The 13390-nt window shown below is 50.9% G+C and overlaps 1 protein-coding gene across 2 annotated transcripts; it reads left to right on the forward strand.

The window, feature by feature from the left end:
* Positions 1 to 1948: 1948 nt before the first annotated feature.
* On the forward strand, positions 1949 to 11516 carry LOC131762291 (death-inducer obliterator 1-like). 2 transcript variants are annotated; one of them, XM_067042988.1, is made up of 7 exons: positions 1949 to 3203; positions 3537 to 4126; positions 4568 to 4736; positions 7697 to 7872; positions 8391 to 8501; positions 9255 to 9569; positions 10094 to 11516. In XM_067042988.1, exons 6-7 carry the CDS (start codon positions 9257 to 9259, stop codon positions 10417 to 10419), a joined length of 639 nt encoding a protein of 212 aa, XP_066899089.1. In that variant the 5' UTR covers positions 1949 to 3203; positions 3537 to 4126; positions 4568 to 4736; positions 7697 to 7872; positions 8391 to 8501; positions 9255 to 9256; the 3' UTR covers positions 10420 to 11516. The 2 variants fall into 2 exon arrangements, with proteins under 2 accessions (XP_066899089.1, XP_066899090.1); XM_067042989.1 differs by lacking the exons at positions 1949 to 3203; positions 3537 to 4126; positions 4568 to 4736 and adding an exon at positions 4743 to 5030.
* The last annotated feature ends 1874 nt before the right edge of the window (positions 11517 to 13390 follow it).

Below are 13390 nucleotides of genomic sequence, written 5' to 3' on the forward strand. Positions count from 1 at the left end.
TGCTGTGCAGCGGGGAGAGTGGACTCCAGGAGGAGAGGTTGGGGGTGGGCAGGAGTGGAGACACAGACCCTGGTCAGAGGCCACAGCCGCTCTGCTGAGACTGGCCCGGGCCCGCGGTGCTGGATGTAGGGCTGCTGGACCAGAGGGATTGGGGACCACGGTGGGGCGTCTGGCTGGAGCAGCTGGGCGGGTGTCGCCGTTTCCTGAGATGGGAAGACGTGTGGAGAAGCTGGATGGGGTGGGGCGGAATCCACGTTGTGTGTCCGGCAGGCTAGGTTTTCAGTGCCCAGGAGGCGTCCGGTGGAGAAGTTGAGAAGGTAAAGGCGTCTGCAAGCAGGTGGTTCCCTTTGTTTTATTTTTCTAATGAGCACAGAGTTCACTGAACACCTGCCCTCCCCTCACCCAGTCTGAGCCGTCAACATTTACCATGTTTAGCACACACGTGCACGCGCACACCACAATTTCAAAGACAGTGACAGATGTCGTGACCCTTCACCTCTAAATATTTACGCCTGCATCTCCCACGTAACGCCAGTGCCGTTTTCACACCTCACGAGGTCGATAGTCATTCTCTTATACCATCTACTGCCCAGTCCGTATTCCCATGTCCCCCAGATGTTCTAAAGGTGACATTTATGGCTGTGTATTTTTCCAGACCAGCACCCAGCCATGCTTCTGCGTTGCATTCGGTGACGGTTTTCTGTCTCTAAGCTATAGCAGTCCTCCCTACCCCACAGTTTCTGTTATGGCACTGAGACTTTGAAGAGATCGGGCCAGACAGGTGCTTGTAGAACCCTGGATTTAGATGATTCATTGTATTTATTTATGGTAATTAAAAATTTTTATATAATTTTAAACTTGCAGGAAAATTCCAAGATGAGTGCTAAGAGCTCCTCGTGTGCCCACCCAGCTTTACCCAGAACCCCCAGTTGTTCACATTTTGCCCCATTTGTTCTGTCTCACACAAGTCTAAACCATTTGATGGTAAACTGTGGGCACCGTATACCCCTTGATACCCAAACACTTCGGTCTGTGATTTTAAAGAATATTACATTATCTTCCATAACCAGAATACAGTGGCCAAAATCAGGACACTTAACGTTGGTGTAATACTCTTATCTAATTCAAATTTTGTCTCTTGTCCCAGTAACATCCTCTACACCATTTTCCCCGGTCCAGCCCGAATCCAGGATCACTGGTGACGCAGTTGTTGTGAGGTGACATTTTGGGGTCGTGACCTTGAACCCTAGCCAGGCGCTGGGGCTGCGGGGCAGTCTCTCACCCTGTGCTTCCCTCTCCTCTGTCCTGTCACCATCACGGTCGTCGGGCAGGACGGTGGCGCCGCCCCCCTGCTTTGTCTTCCCTCCTCCACCTGCAGCTGGGCTGCGGGCCGCCCCACACCCACTCGTCCTTGCGCACCAGCCCCAGTCATCAGGCGCAGCTGTACTGTTACTTCTCCCTTTCCTGTGCCGTAGGAATTCTGTCCTTCTTATAAATGTATTTTATTGAAGTATAGTTGGTGTACAATGTTGTGTTAATTTCTGCTGTGGAGCCAAGTGACTCAGTTGTGTGTGTGTGTGTATATATATACATACACACACACACACACACACACACGTGTATATATATACATACATTCTTTTCCATATTCTTTTCCATTATGGTTTATCACAGGATACTGAATATAGTTCCCTGTGCTACACAGGGAACTGTAACCCTATATAGGGTTAGGACCTTGTTTACCCATCCTATATATGCTAGTTTGCATCTGCTAACCCCAAGCTCCCACTCCATCAATCCCCCACCCCCACCCCCTTGGCCACCACCAGTCTGTTCTCTATGTCTGTGAGTCTGTTTCTGTTTTGTGGATAAGACTGTTCTTTTTAAGAACAGCATTTTATCTATTTCTCACATTTATTTATCACATTCTGATCAGTGAAGATGGCAGTTTTTAAAAACTTGTTGAGACTTCCATTGTGACCTCTTATGTGGTCAGTTTTTTAAAATTCTATGTTTATTTGGAAAGGACGTGCATTCTCTGTGTGCCGAATTCTGTATGTTTATTAGGTTGAGGTTACGAATTGTGGTCCAGGCCTTTCCTGTCCTCTCTCGTCTCTTGTTGGTACCAGCCGCGGCGCTGGTAGCGACAACGACCCCCCTCCATGACCGCGTCCACGCTCCCTGGGCCCTCGAGCAGCTGCTGGGGGTTCGTGGCCTGGTGGGTGACCCAGACCTTTGCTCCTGCCGGGTCTGAGCCACAGCCTCCACCGACGGCCCCCCGGAAGCCTCACGGCGTCCCCACGAGGAAGCTCTCTTCCCCTTGGGACTGAGCCCTCTAGATCTGAGACTCACAGAACAGGAAGCACAGATTCTGTGGGGCATCAGGAGAGGTAATAGGGAGAGGGGCCACCCCATTCGCACCCCTTGATTCTAGATCCAGCGATCCTGGAGCGAGAGCACCCCTGGTTGCGGAGCCCAGACCGTGTCCTGGGAGACATCAACCCCGCCCTGCCCCGCGTGGAGTTGCCACCTAGCTGGCACAGTAACTGAGTCTTCAAAAGGCTGTCAAGGGGCTTCCCTGGTGGCGCAGTGGTTGAGAGTCCGCCTGCCGATGCGGGGGACACAGGTTCGTGCCCCGGTCCGGGAGGATCCCACGTGCCACGGAGCGGCTGGGCCCGTGAGCCGTGGCCGCTGAGCCTGCACGTCCGGAGCCTGTGCTCTGCGGCGGGAGAGGCCACAGCGGTGAAAGGCCCGCGTACTGCAAAGAAAAAAAAAAGGCTGTCAAGCACACCTCTTAGACCGCCCAAAGCATGCAACGCTGACAACGCCAGACGGGGCTGAGGATGTGGAATGGCAGGAGCTCTCGTTCACGCCAGTGGGAATTCAGAATGGTGCAGCCCCTTTGGAAGATGGTTTGATTATTTCTTACAAAACTAGGCATCCGCTTAACATACACTCCAGGGGCGCGCTCCTTGGTGCTTACCCAAAGAAGCTGAAAACTCATGTCCACACACAAGCCTGCACACACGTGTTTACAGCAGCCGTATTCATAGTTGCCGAAACTTGCAAGCAACCAAGATGTCCTTCGGCAGGTGACGGATAAATAAACGGTGTCCCACACAGACAGTGGAATATGATCGAGCACTAACTGAAATGAGCTATCAAAGCACGAAAAGACACGGAGGAACCTGAAATGCATTGAGGTAAGTGAAAGAAGCCAATCAGAAAAGGCTGTATGGTGCCACCTCTGTGACCCTCTGGAAAAGGCAGAACTGTGGCGACAGTAAGAGGCTCGGTAGCTGCCAGGGGGCCAAGGGGCAGAGGGATGGGTAGGCAGAGCACAGGGGATTTTGAGGGCAGCGAGACGCCCTGTATGCTGTTCAACGTGCGTGTCCTGTACGTGTTCTGTGACACTCACCCCTTGGCGTGTGCTTGAGGGATTGTTTTCAAGGGTTGGGTAGTCTGAAGGGAAAATGAAGCGGTGGTTTTAGAACAGCTTTGTGGAAGCAAATGTTTCCTCTCCTCTGACGCGGAAGTGCAGATACGTGTGACTGCTTGGCGTGTATCCAGCGAGTTCTTGAGCTCCCAGAAATGGTGTGGTTTGAAACCCTTTGGAGGCGAAGAGCTCAGAAGCCCTGTCCAGGGTCACAGTCGGCCTCGTGAGCCGGCCCTGCCGGGTCGGCGTTTGCACTGCTGGCACAGGGGTTCCTGGTAGCGCCCCCGAGGGGCCGGAGGCACCCACAGCCGGGGGCCGCAGAGCATCGCCGATGGACTGCATGTTTCCAGGTGGCGTGTGGCGGGCGTTTTCTCCAAGATGCACGGTGTGAGACTCGAGGTAAGCAACTGACAGTATTTGTTATTGATGACCAAATTCCAGCTTTAAACGAAAATTAGCATTTTGAAAAGCTTTTATCTGCCACCCTGAGCTTGATGGCTTCTCAGTGATGAAAGACATTTCCGGAGATGGGCGCTAACATTAACAGATGCGTCTCATGTCGTCTAATGAAATATGCCAGCGTGTGGACTCTGCATGTGTCCAACTGACCACCGTGCACGTAGGCAAAAGATGTTTTCAGAGTGCGTTACAACGCAGGAAGGTGTGGGGCATTCGTGGATGTGGTTGCAGGTTCGTGTCACAGCTACTTTTCACGGAACTGCGGCCTGTTGAGGTTTGACGTGGTGTCAGGGAACATCCACAATTCTGAAAGCCTTTCTCAGGTTTAATTTTGGAAATACATATCCCACATGAGCAACTGCTCTTTGGGTTCCTCAGGTTTTAAGGGTATAAAGGGACCTCGACCGCAAAAAGTGGGAGAGCTGCCTGGGAGGTGGTGGGCTGCTTCCTGTCCTCGGGTGGCCTGGGGGAGCCTAAGGTTTCGTGGTATTGGTAGGTCTGCTTAGGAAATGGAGCCGTTTTCAGCTGAGAGGGCATTTGCATGTAGAAATGTAAAGGTATAAAACTATCTTTTGGGCAGCTCCGCGCCCCTCTCTGGAGCTCCTTTGAGCGGCGCACTTGATCCCCTCTCCTCGCGCACCCCAAAGCAATGGTCTCTTGCCTCTTGGGCAGCTCCAGACGTTTTCCCGGACTCCCTCCCGGCAGCCGTGGTGCACTGACCCCTTCAGGCTGTGTTCACGCCACCGACCCCGGGCCTCTCCCTGGGATCCCATTGAAGCCCGAGCCTCAGCTCCCAGCCCCCGCCCGCCCCGGCGGGTGAGCAGATGAGCCTCTCGGGCTGGTGAGTGCTGGGCGGCACCGATCCTCTGCGGGAATGTCTCGGCTTTGCCCTCCGCACCCCCGTGGCTGGGCTCTCCTCCTCGGCTCCGAAGCTTCCCCCTCCGGCGCCCGCAGTCTCCACCCGCGACGGGGCTCCTAGTGTGTGGAAACCTTTCCTCCTTCCCGGCTCCCGCCCACTGGTGCCGGTCCTGTCCCCATTCTTTTGCTTCTGTCTATTCTTTTCTCTTTTGCCCTGCCCAGGTACGTGGGAAGTTCCTTGCCTCTTGGGAGGTCTGAGGTCTTCTGCCAGCGTTCGGTGGGTGTTCTGTAGGAGCAGTTCCACGTGTGGATGTATTTCTGATGTATCTGTGGGCACGAAGGTGATCTCCAAGTCGTACTGTCAGCCATCTTCCTAACTGAGTCGAGACCCACGTTTAATCGGGTGTCCTAGGTGTCGATTCACAACCATGCCCGCCGAGCCTAGGCATGAGTGCCCGCTCAGCAGAGGCAGCAGGGAGTGTCAGTTCCTGAGTTGGGAGTAATCACGGCCTTATTTAGGACAGTTTCAGTGCCTGAGTTAGGCCTCATTTAGGAAGTGTGTCAGTCGTTGAGTTAAGAGAAGTGTCACGGCCTGAGTTACCGGCAGTGTCACGGCTTGAGTTAAGAGTAGTGTCAAGGCCTTCGTTAGGGAGAGTGTCAGTGCCTGAGTTAGGAGTAGTGTCAGTGCCTTAGTTGGGGACAGTGTGAGGGCCTGAGTTAGGAGTAGTCACGGCGTTAGTCAGGGAGAGTTTCAGTGGCTGAGTCCGGAGTAGTGTTAGGGCCTGAGTTAGGAGTAGTGTGAGGGTCCTGGGGTCGGTGTCAGTGCCTGAGTTAGGAATACTGCCAGGGCCTTAGTTAGGAACAGTGTCAGTGCCTGAGTTGGGAGTAATGTCCTGCACGTAGTTAGGGACAGAGTCAGTGCCTGAGTTAGGAGTAGTTTCAGGGCCATAGTTAGGATCTGTGTCAGTCGTTAAGAGAAGAGCCAGGGCCTGAGTTAGGGACAGAGTCACTGCCTGAGTTAAGATCAGTGTCAAGGCCTGAATTAGGGATAGTGTCAGCGCCTGAGGTAGGAGAAGTGTGAGGGCCTGAGGTAGGAGTAGTCACGGCCTTATTTAGGGAGAGTTTCAGTGCCTGAGTTAGGAGTAGTGTTAGGGCCTGAGTTAGGAATAGTGTGAGGGTCGTAGTTAGGGTCAGTGTCAGTGCCTGAGTTAGCAATACTGCCAGGGCCTTAGGAATGGTGTCAGTGCCTGAGTTGGCAGTAGGGTCAGGGCCTTACTTAGAGACAGTGTCAGTCCGCCTGCCGATGCAGAGGAATGTGGGTTCGTGCTTGGATCTGGGAGGATCCTACATGCCGCGGAGCGGCTGGGCCCGTGAGCCATGGCCACTGAGCCTGCGCTCCGCAAAGGGAGAGGCCACAGCAGTGAGAGGCCCGCGTGTTGCAAAAAAGAAAAAAATAAATGTCCACTGTTGTGAACCGTTTTTCCTGCGACGTTTCTCTTTTTGTAATGGGTTGACCACATGTGAGAGATGTGGTGGCCATGGGGGCGGGGCAGGGGTGACCAGAGTGAGATGGTCGCTGTCTCTTTAAAAGGAGGTAGGGCGGAATGTCTGCTCTGAGGTCTCCAAGGAGACCACAATCACAGGCGGAGGCAGTTGGTGTGAGGTGAGGAAGAGGTGAGGTGCGGGCAGAGAGTCTTGGGTCTAGAGTGTGAAATGCGTTAAACTGTTGACACCGAGGACTTACCCCGAAACAGACACACGTCTGTGGAACAAAGTAGGTGTGGCGATTGAATGAGGGCACAGGAGGAGAAATGTTGTTTAAGTGTGTAAATACACATAGATGAGCTGTACCGCGGTGATGGTCAGTAGTCCTAACGTTAGTCCTCTGACATATTTCCTAGATTTTTAACTAAAAGGATGACATAGGTATAGTGTTCTAGGGCTTCCCTGGTGGCACAGAGGTTAAGAATCCACCTGCCAAGGCAGGGGACACAGGTTCGATCCCTGGTCAGGGAACTTAAGATCCCACATGCAGCGGAGCAACTAAAACCATGTGCGACAACTACTGAGCCTGTGCTCTAGAGCCCGTGAGCCACAACTACTGAAGCCATGCGCCTAAGAGCCCGTGCTCCACAACAAGAGAAGCCACCACAATGGGAAGCCCCCCGCTGGCTGCAACTAGAGAAAGCCCATGCACAGCAACGAAGACCAACGCAGCCAAAAATTAAATAGATTTTTTTTTTTTTTTTTTTTTTTTTTTTTTGCGGTACGCGGGCCTCTCACTGTTGTGGCCTCTCCCGTCGCGGAGCACAGGCTCCGGACGCGCAGGCTCAGCGGCCATGGCTCACGGGCTTAGTTGCTCCGCGGCATGTGGGATCTTCCCGGACCGGGGCACGAACCCGTGTCTCCTGCATCGGCAGGCGGATTCTCAACCACCGCGCCACCAGGGAAGCCCAAAAATTAAATAGATTTTTAAAAAAGCATTTCTAAATAATGACTTTCATGTGTAATTTTTTTGTTCATCTTTTCATGTTTTGTTCCTTTCTCTGTCTCTGGTTTTTTATTGACCTGGGTCCATCTCAGAAGTAGGATTGTAATTGGAGAGCAGCTGGTACCAGTGATCAGTTTTGAAACCCTCCTTCCCGCTGAGGCCTCTGCCCGCCGCCCACCAGCTTCCTCCCCACCAGTGCGCCAGCCGTGGCCTGTCCAGCCCCCTGCTTTCAGAGTGTAGTCGAAGGATCTTCCCTTCTTTCAAAGTCCTTAAGGAAGCGGGGGACTTTGTTTTGTGGATTTTGTTTGTCGACTCGCCAAATGTCTTTGTAGGTCACGTAATGTACATTCAAATAAGAGGTTGTTTGGACAGCTTCATGCCTTTTTTTTCTTAAACACGATTTTAGTTATAGTTGCTTTAAATCTTTAAACTATTTTGTTGTTTTCTTTTAGGAGCTTACTCCGTGGTGACAGTCTTGAGGTAATCTGCATTGTCATCTGTGAATCGTGACCGGCAGCAGCCCCGCCAAGCGGGCCTTGGCGCTTCCCTTGGACCAGCAGGTGCATCGGCCAGGTTTTGGTTGTTTTTAGGAAGTCGGAAGAAGCGCCCAAGATACCATGTGGGGCAGGTAACGTGGCAATAGTGTTAAAGGCCAGCAACACAATTTTAACTTTTGACGTCATATTTTCTATTTCAAAAGCGGCATTATATGTAAAGAGACTGATGTAATGTTAGTATTTATTTGAAAGGGTTTAAGCTTTAGCCCAGGATTTCTTGAAGAGTGTCTAACTGTGTGTTAAGGATCTGATTCAGAACACTCCTTTATGTTTACAGGGGTGGTGTTTTTAGTGCATTTACGATGCCGTTGTATATTCTCTCTGGTGAGAACTGTGTTTTGTAGAGGAGAGTCCTTCCTGCAGAAAGCCTTGGGTGACCAGGACAGTAGCATGGTCCTTTGTGGCACAGGTGCTGATGTCACAGCTACTCCTGCAAGCTTCCAAGTGGCCTGGGAGGGTGTGGGCCTAGGCCCAGGGTCAGGGAGTTGCAGACCTGGGCATGGAAACGGGAGGTGACAATACTTAGTGGGAACCAAAAAGAGAATTCCGTTGTGTGTGGTTTTGAATTTTGTGTATTTTCTGTTTGAAGGTTTTCATTCTGTACTAGTCCTTCCCCTGGGATGGAACGGCATAAAACCTGAGTCATCGTTAGCATGTAAATGTAATTGAAGCCTGCACAGCTTGGAAAAAAATTCTCAAGGTATATACTACCTTTTTCAGGCTTTTTCATTTTAAACGGGAGTGAAGTTTTCACAAACACACTCTTTAAACAGTCTGTTAGAAAGAGGAGAGAAGAAATATACAGCAAAGGTGCGGTGTGGTCAGTATTTTCTCTGTGTCCCAGTGGTCTGCTGCTGCAGACCCTGCGCGCAGAGCTGGATGGGCCCATCTCATGTCAACACAGTCGTGGCTCGGGAATCTGGGCAGGGTTCAGCGGGGTCAGGGTCCGAGCCCCCCATCTCCACGTGATCCCTCCAGGAGCGTGCTCAGATGTCTCACACGCAGCTCGGGGCTTCCAAGCGCTAGGCCCAGAGCCAGCACGGCGCTCTGTCCACCGAGTTCTGCGGGGAGAGCCCGAGGCACCCGCCACCCTGTCCTGTCCTGTCCGCGCTGCTGCTCACTTCCTCTTTCCGCGCTACCTCTTGTACAAATCCTCGTCCGCAGCAGTTGACAAATGCACAGAGTTGGTTTGCTAGCTGTGTTTTTCTACTGAATGTCAGATCCATAACTGTCACGGTTTTCTTCAAGAATCCCTTTGAATCCTCTCAGTGCACTTTAGGAAACGCCTTCAGTGTTTGTAGGTGGACAGTTGTTGCGATTCACCGTGTCTGGGTCTCCTCCGTGCGGGTGGTGCCCCTTCTCGTGCGCTCTCGGGGCTGCTGGGTGCCGGTCCCGGGCCTGGACCGCGGCCCTGGCTGATGCCTGGCGTGGTTTGGTTGCATTTCCCCGTTAGGTATGGACGAGAAGGGTGGCCCGAGTGGTGAGGACGCACCCAAGGCCATCAAGCCCAGCAGCAAAGGGTTCAGGAAGACGCGGGGGTTGCGGAGGACCACCATCGCCAAGCGCGAGGGCGCCGGGGATGTGGAGGTGGAGGCCCTGGAGCCGCTGCCCCGGCAGCAGCAGAGCCCGTCTCCGCATCGCAGCGGAAGGCAGCCGAAGAGGACCGAGCGGGTGGAGGAGTCCCTGACCCCGGTATGGCGCCGGGACCGGAGGGGCACCCCCATGTCCCTAGAGGACTCAGCGGAGCCGGCGTCCTGTCCGGTGACAGGTGAGGGGAGCGTGGAAAGCACCTCGGGCGGGAGGAGCGGTCCCGGGTCTGGCTCCACGGGTGCTAAGGAACGAACGGCCTCCTCGGTAAAGGCCAGAGGGCGTGGTGACGAGGACGACACCTCCGATAGCGACAGTGACGGGTCAGCGGTAGAGGTGAGGGTGGAGTCGTCATCGGCCGTTGGCAGAAAGCTCAAGACAGAAGCGTTTGTCTTCTGAGATAAGTGAGCTTTTCCCAGGAGGGGCACTGTGCGCGGGGCTGGCCTCTGCCAGCTCCCAGGTCCGTGCACCTGCTCGAGGCTGGCAGGCCTGTCTGTCCTTTCTCTGTATTTGTTAATCACATCTGTCTCTTATGCGGTTATTATTGACTTAACATTTTCCATAAGTGGGCTCACTTTTTTGAGTCTTGCCTTCAGTTTTCTCATGAATGGATCCTGAGTTGGAAGTACATGTGTGAGCAAACAAAATTAGTTTTAAGTCGCGGGGGCACGTGTGCACCTCTATGACCCGTCACTGCCTTGACAGAACCCGTGGTCTCGTCCCTGCCTCGCAGCAAGGTGCCAAGGCCAGCGGCGGTGCCCGCACGGCTCCCCCGGGTGACGAGACGGCCGCGGCTGGCGCGCCCTCTGGGATGCTGTTCTCCTGCCCACCAGTGCTCATGCGGCTCGATTTCCTCCTTTCCCCGCTCGGGTCACTCGTGTCCCCCGCCCGAGGGCCACGAGCCTTTGTCATGGTTTCCGTGCATCTTGAGAGCTGTCTCGGGCTCTCGTGATCGTCCTACTCAGAGCATGTTTTCACCCCAGGCCTTCCTTGAATTGGGGCCCATGCCGCCCCCACAGCCCGTTCTCTAGCCAGTGGTGGGCATGCAGATGCCTTTGCGGTGGCCGTGTTGCAGCTCCCCGCCATCTCCCCCTTGCACTGAGGTAGCCTCGCGGGCTGCACCGTTTAAACTTAACTGTCGTGGGGGTATGAGGAGGCACCGAGTGGAAGTATAAGTGGTAAGGAAGAATTATTAATGGAGATGTAAGTCAGTAGGAAACGTCATGTTATTGCTGATGTATTTGAGACTACACATAAACTTAAGTATTTCTCTGAGTAAACCTTGGATTCTGCGGAGGAAAAACAATTAAGTCCATAATTATTTTATTTATATATTTATTTATCTTGGTTTTTTGCGGTACATGGGCCTCTCACTGTTGCGGCCTCTCCCGTTGCGGAGCACAGGCTCCAGACGCACAGGCTCAGCGGCCACGGTTCACGGGCCCAGCCGCTCCGCAGCACATGGGATCTTCCCGGACCCGGGCACGAACCCGTGTCCCCTGCATCGGCAGGCGGACTCCCAACCGCTGCGCCGCCAGGGAAGCCCTTAAGTGCATAATTTGAGATATAAGATTTTGCTTAAGTACATTTGAGGGGTATGTTCACGTATGTTATTAGTCTCGACCATCAAAACATGCTCTAGAGATCATGGACAGCTGTGTTCAGCCCTTGTAGTGAACCAGGTTCTTACTGCATGGCAGGCAACCACAGACTTGTTTAGCAGCTTAAACCACACACATTAATTAGGTCAGAAATCCAGGCCTGGCTTAGCCGGGCCCCCTCTGCTCTGGGTCTTACAAGACTGCCCTCTAGGTGTCGGTGGGGGCTGAGGTCCCATCAGAGGCTCAGCTGGGGAAAGATCCACTTCCAAAAGCTCTGACTTGATTTAGCATGTAAAATATGTCCCGGGCAATTTTTGTGGCATGGTGATACCAAAAAGTTACCTGTTGTTTCTGAGACCCAGGTGTTTTTGTGTTTTGTTTTGTTTAACATCTTTATTGGAGTATAACTGTTTTACAATGGTGTGTTAGTTTCTGCTTTACAACAAAGTGAATCAGTCATACATATACATATATCCCCATATCTCTTCCCTCTTGCGTCTCCCTCCCTCCCACCCTCCCTATCCCACCCCTCTAGGTGGTCACAAAGCACTGAGCTGATCCCCCTGTGCTATGTAGCTGCTTCCCACTAGCCATCTGTTTTACATTTGATAGTGTATATATGTCCATGCCACTCTCTCACTTCGTCCCAGCTTACCCTTCCCCCTCCCCATATTCTCAAGTCCATGCTCTAGTAGGTCTGTGTTTTATTCCCGTCCTACCACTAATCTCTTCATGACATTTTTTTTGTCTTAGATTCCATATATATGTGTTAGCACACGGTATTTGTTTTTCTCCTTCTGACTTACTTCACTCTGTATGACAGACTCCAGGTCTATCCACCTCATTACAAATAACTCAGTTACATTTTTTTATGGCTGAGTAATATTCCATTATATATATGTGCCACATCTTCCTTATCCATTCATCTGTCGATGGTCACTTAGGTTGCTTCCATGTCCTGGCTATCATAAATAGAGCTGCAATGAACATTGTGGTACATGACTCTTTTTGAATTATGGTTTTCTCAGGGTATATGCCCAGTAGTGGGATTGCTGGGTTGTATGGTAGTTCTATTTGTAGTCTTTTAAGGAACCTCCATACTGTTCTCCATAGTGGCTGTTATCAATTTACATTCCCACCAGCAGTGCAAGAGGGTTCCCCTTTCTCCACACCCTCTCCAGCATTTATTGTCTCTAGAGTTTTTGATGATGGCCATTCTGACCGGTGTGAGATGATATCTCTTTGTAGTTGTGATTTGCATTTCTCTAATGATTAGTGATGTTGAGCATCCTTTCATGTGTTTGTTGGCAATCTGTATATCTTCTTTGGAGAAATGTCTGTTTAGGTCTTCTGCCCATTTTTGGATTGTGTTGGTTTTTTTTGTTATTGAGCTGCATGTGTTGCTTATAAATTTTGGAGATTAATCCTTTGTCAGTTGCTTCATTTGCAAATATTTTCTCCCATTCTGAGGGTTGTCTTTTGGTCTTGTTTATGGTATCCTTTGCTGTGCAAAAGCTTTTAAGTTTCATTAGGTCCCATTTGTTTATTTTTGTTTTTATTTCTATTTCTCTAGGAGGTGGGTCGAAAAGGATCTTACTGTGATTTATGTCATAGAGTGTTCTGCCTATGTTTTCCTCTAAGAGTTTGATAAGTGTCGGGCTTTACATTTAGGACTTTAACCCATTTTGAGTTTATTTTTGTGTATGGTGTTAGGGAGTGTTCTAATTTCATACTTTTACATGTAGCTGTCCAGTTTTCCCAGCACCACTTATTGAAGAGGCTGTCTTTTCTCCACTGTATATCCTTCCCTCCTTTATCAAAGATAAGGTGACCATATGTGTGTGGGTTTATCTCTGGGCTTTCTATTCTGTTCCATGGATCTACATTTCTGTTGTTGTGCCAGTACCATATTGTCTTGATTACTGTAGCCTTGTAGTAGAGTCTGAAGTCAGGGAGCCTAATTCCTCCAGCTCCATTTTTCGTTCTCAAGATTGCTTTGGCTATTCGGGGTCTTTCGTGTTTCCATACAAATTGTGAAATTTTTTGTTCTAGTTCTGTAAAACATGCCAGTGGTAGTTTGATAGGGATTGCATTGAATCTGTAGATTGCTTTGTGTACTAGAGTCATTTTCACAATGTTGATTCTTCCAATCCAAGAACATGGTATATTTCTCCACCTATTTGTATCATCTTTAATTTCTTTCATCAGTGGCTTATAGTTTTCTGCATACAGATCTTTTGTCTCCTTAGGTAGGTTTATTCCTAGATAGTTTATTCTTTTTGTTGCAATGGTAAATGGGAGTGTTTTCTTAATTTCACTCAGATTTTTCATCATTAGTGTTTGAGAATGCCAGAGATTTCTGTGCATTAATTTTGCATCCTGCTACTTTACCAAATTCATT

This window comes from Kogia breviceps, chromosome 9 (genome assembly GCF_026419965.1).
Source record: "Kogia breviceps isolate mKogBre1 chromosome 9, mKogBre1 haplotype 1, whole genome shotgun sequence".
NCBI lineage: Eukaryota > Metazoa > Chordata > Mammalia > Artiodactyla > Physeteridae > Kogia > Kogia breviceps.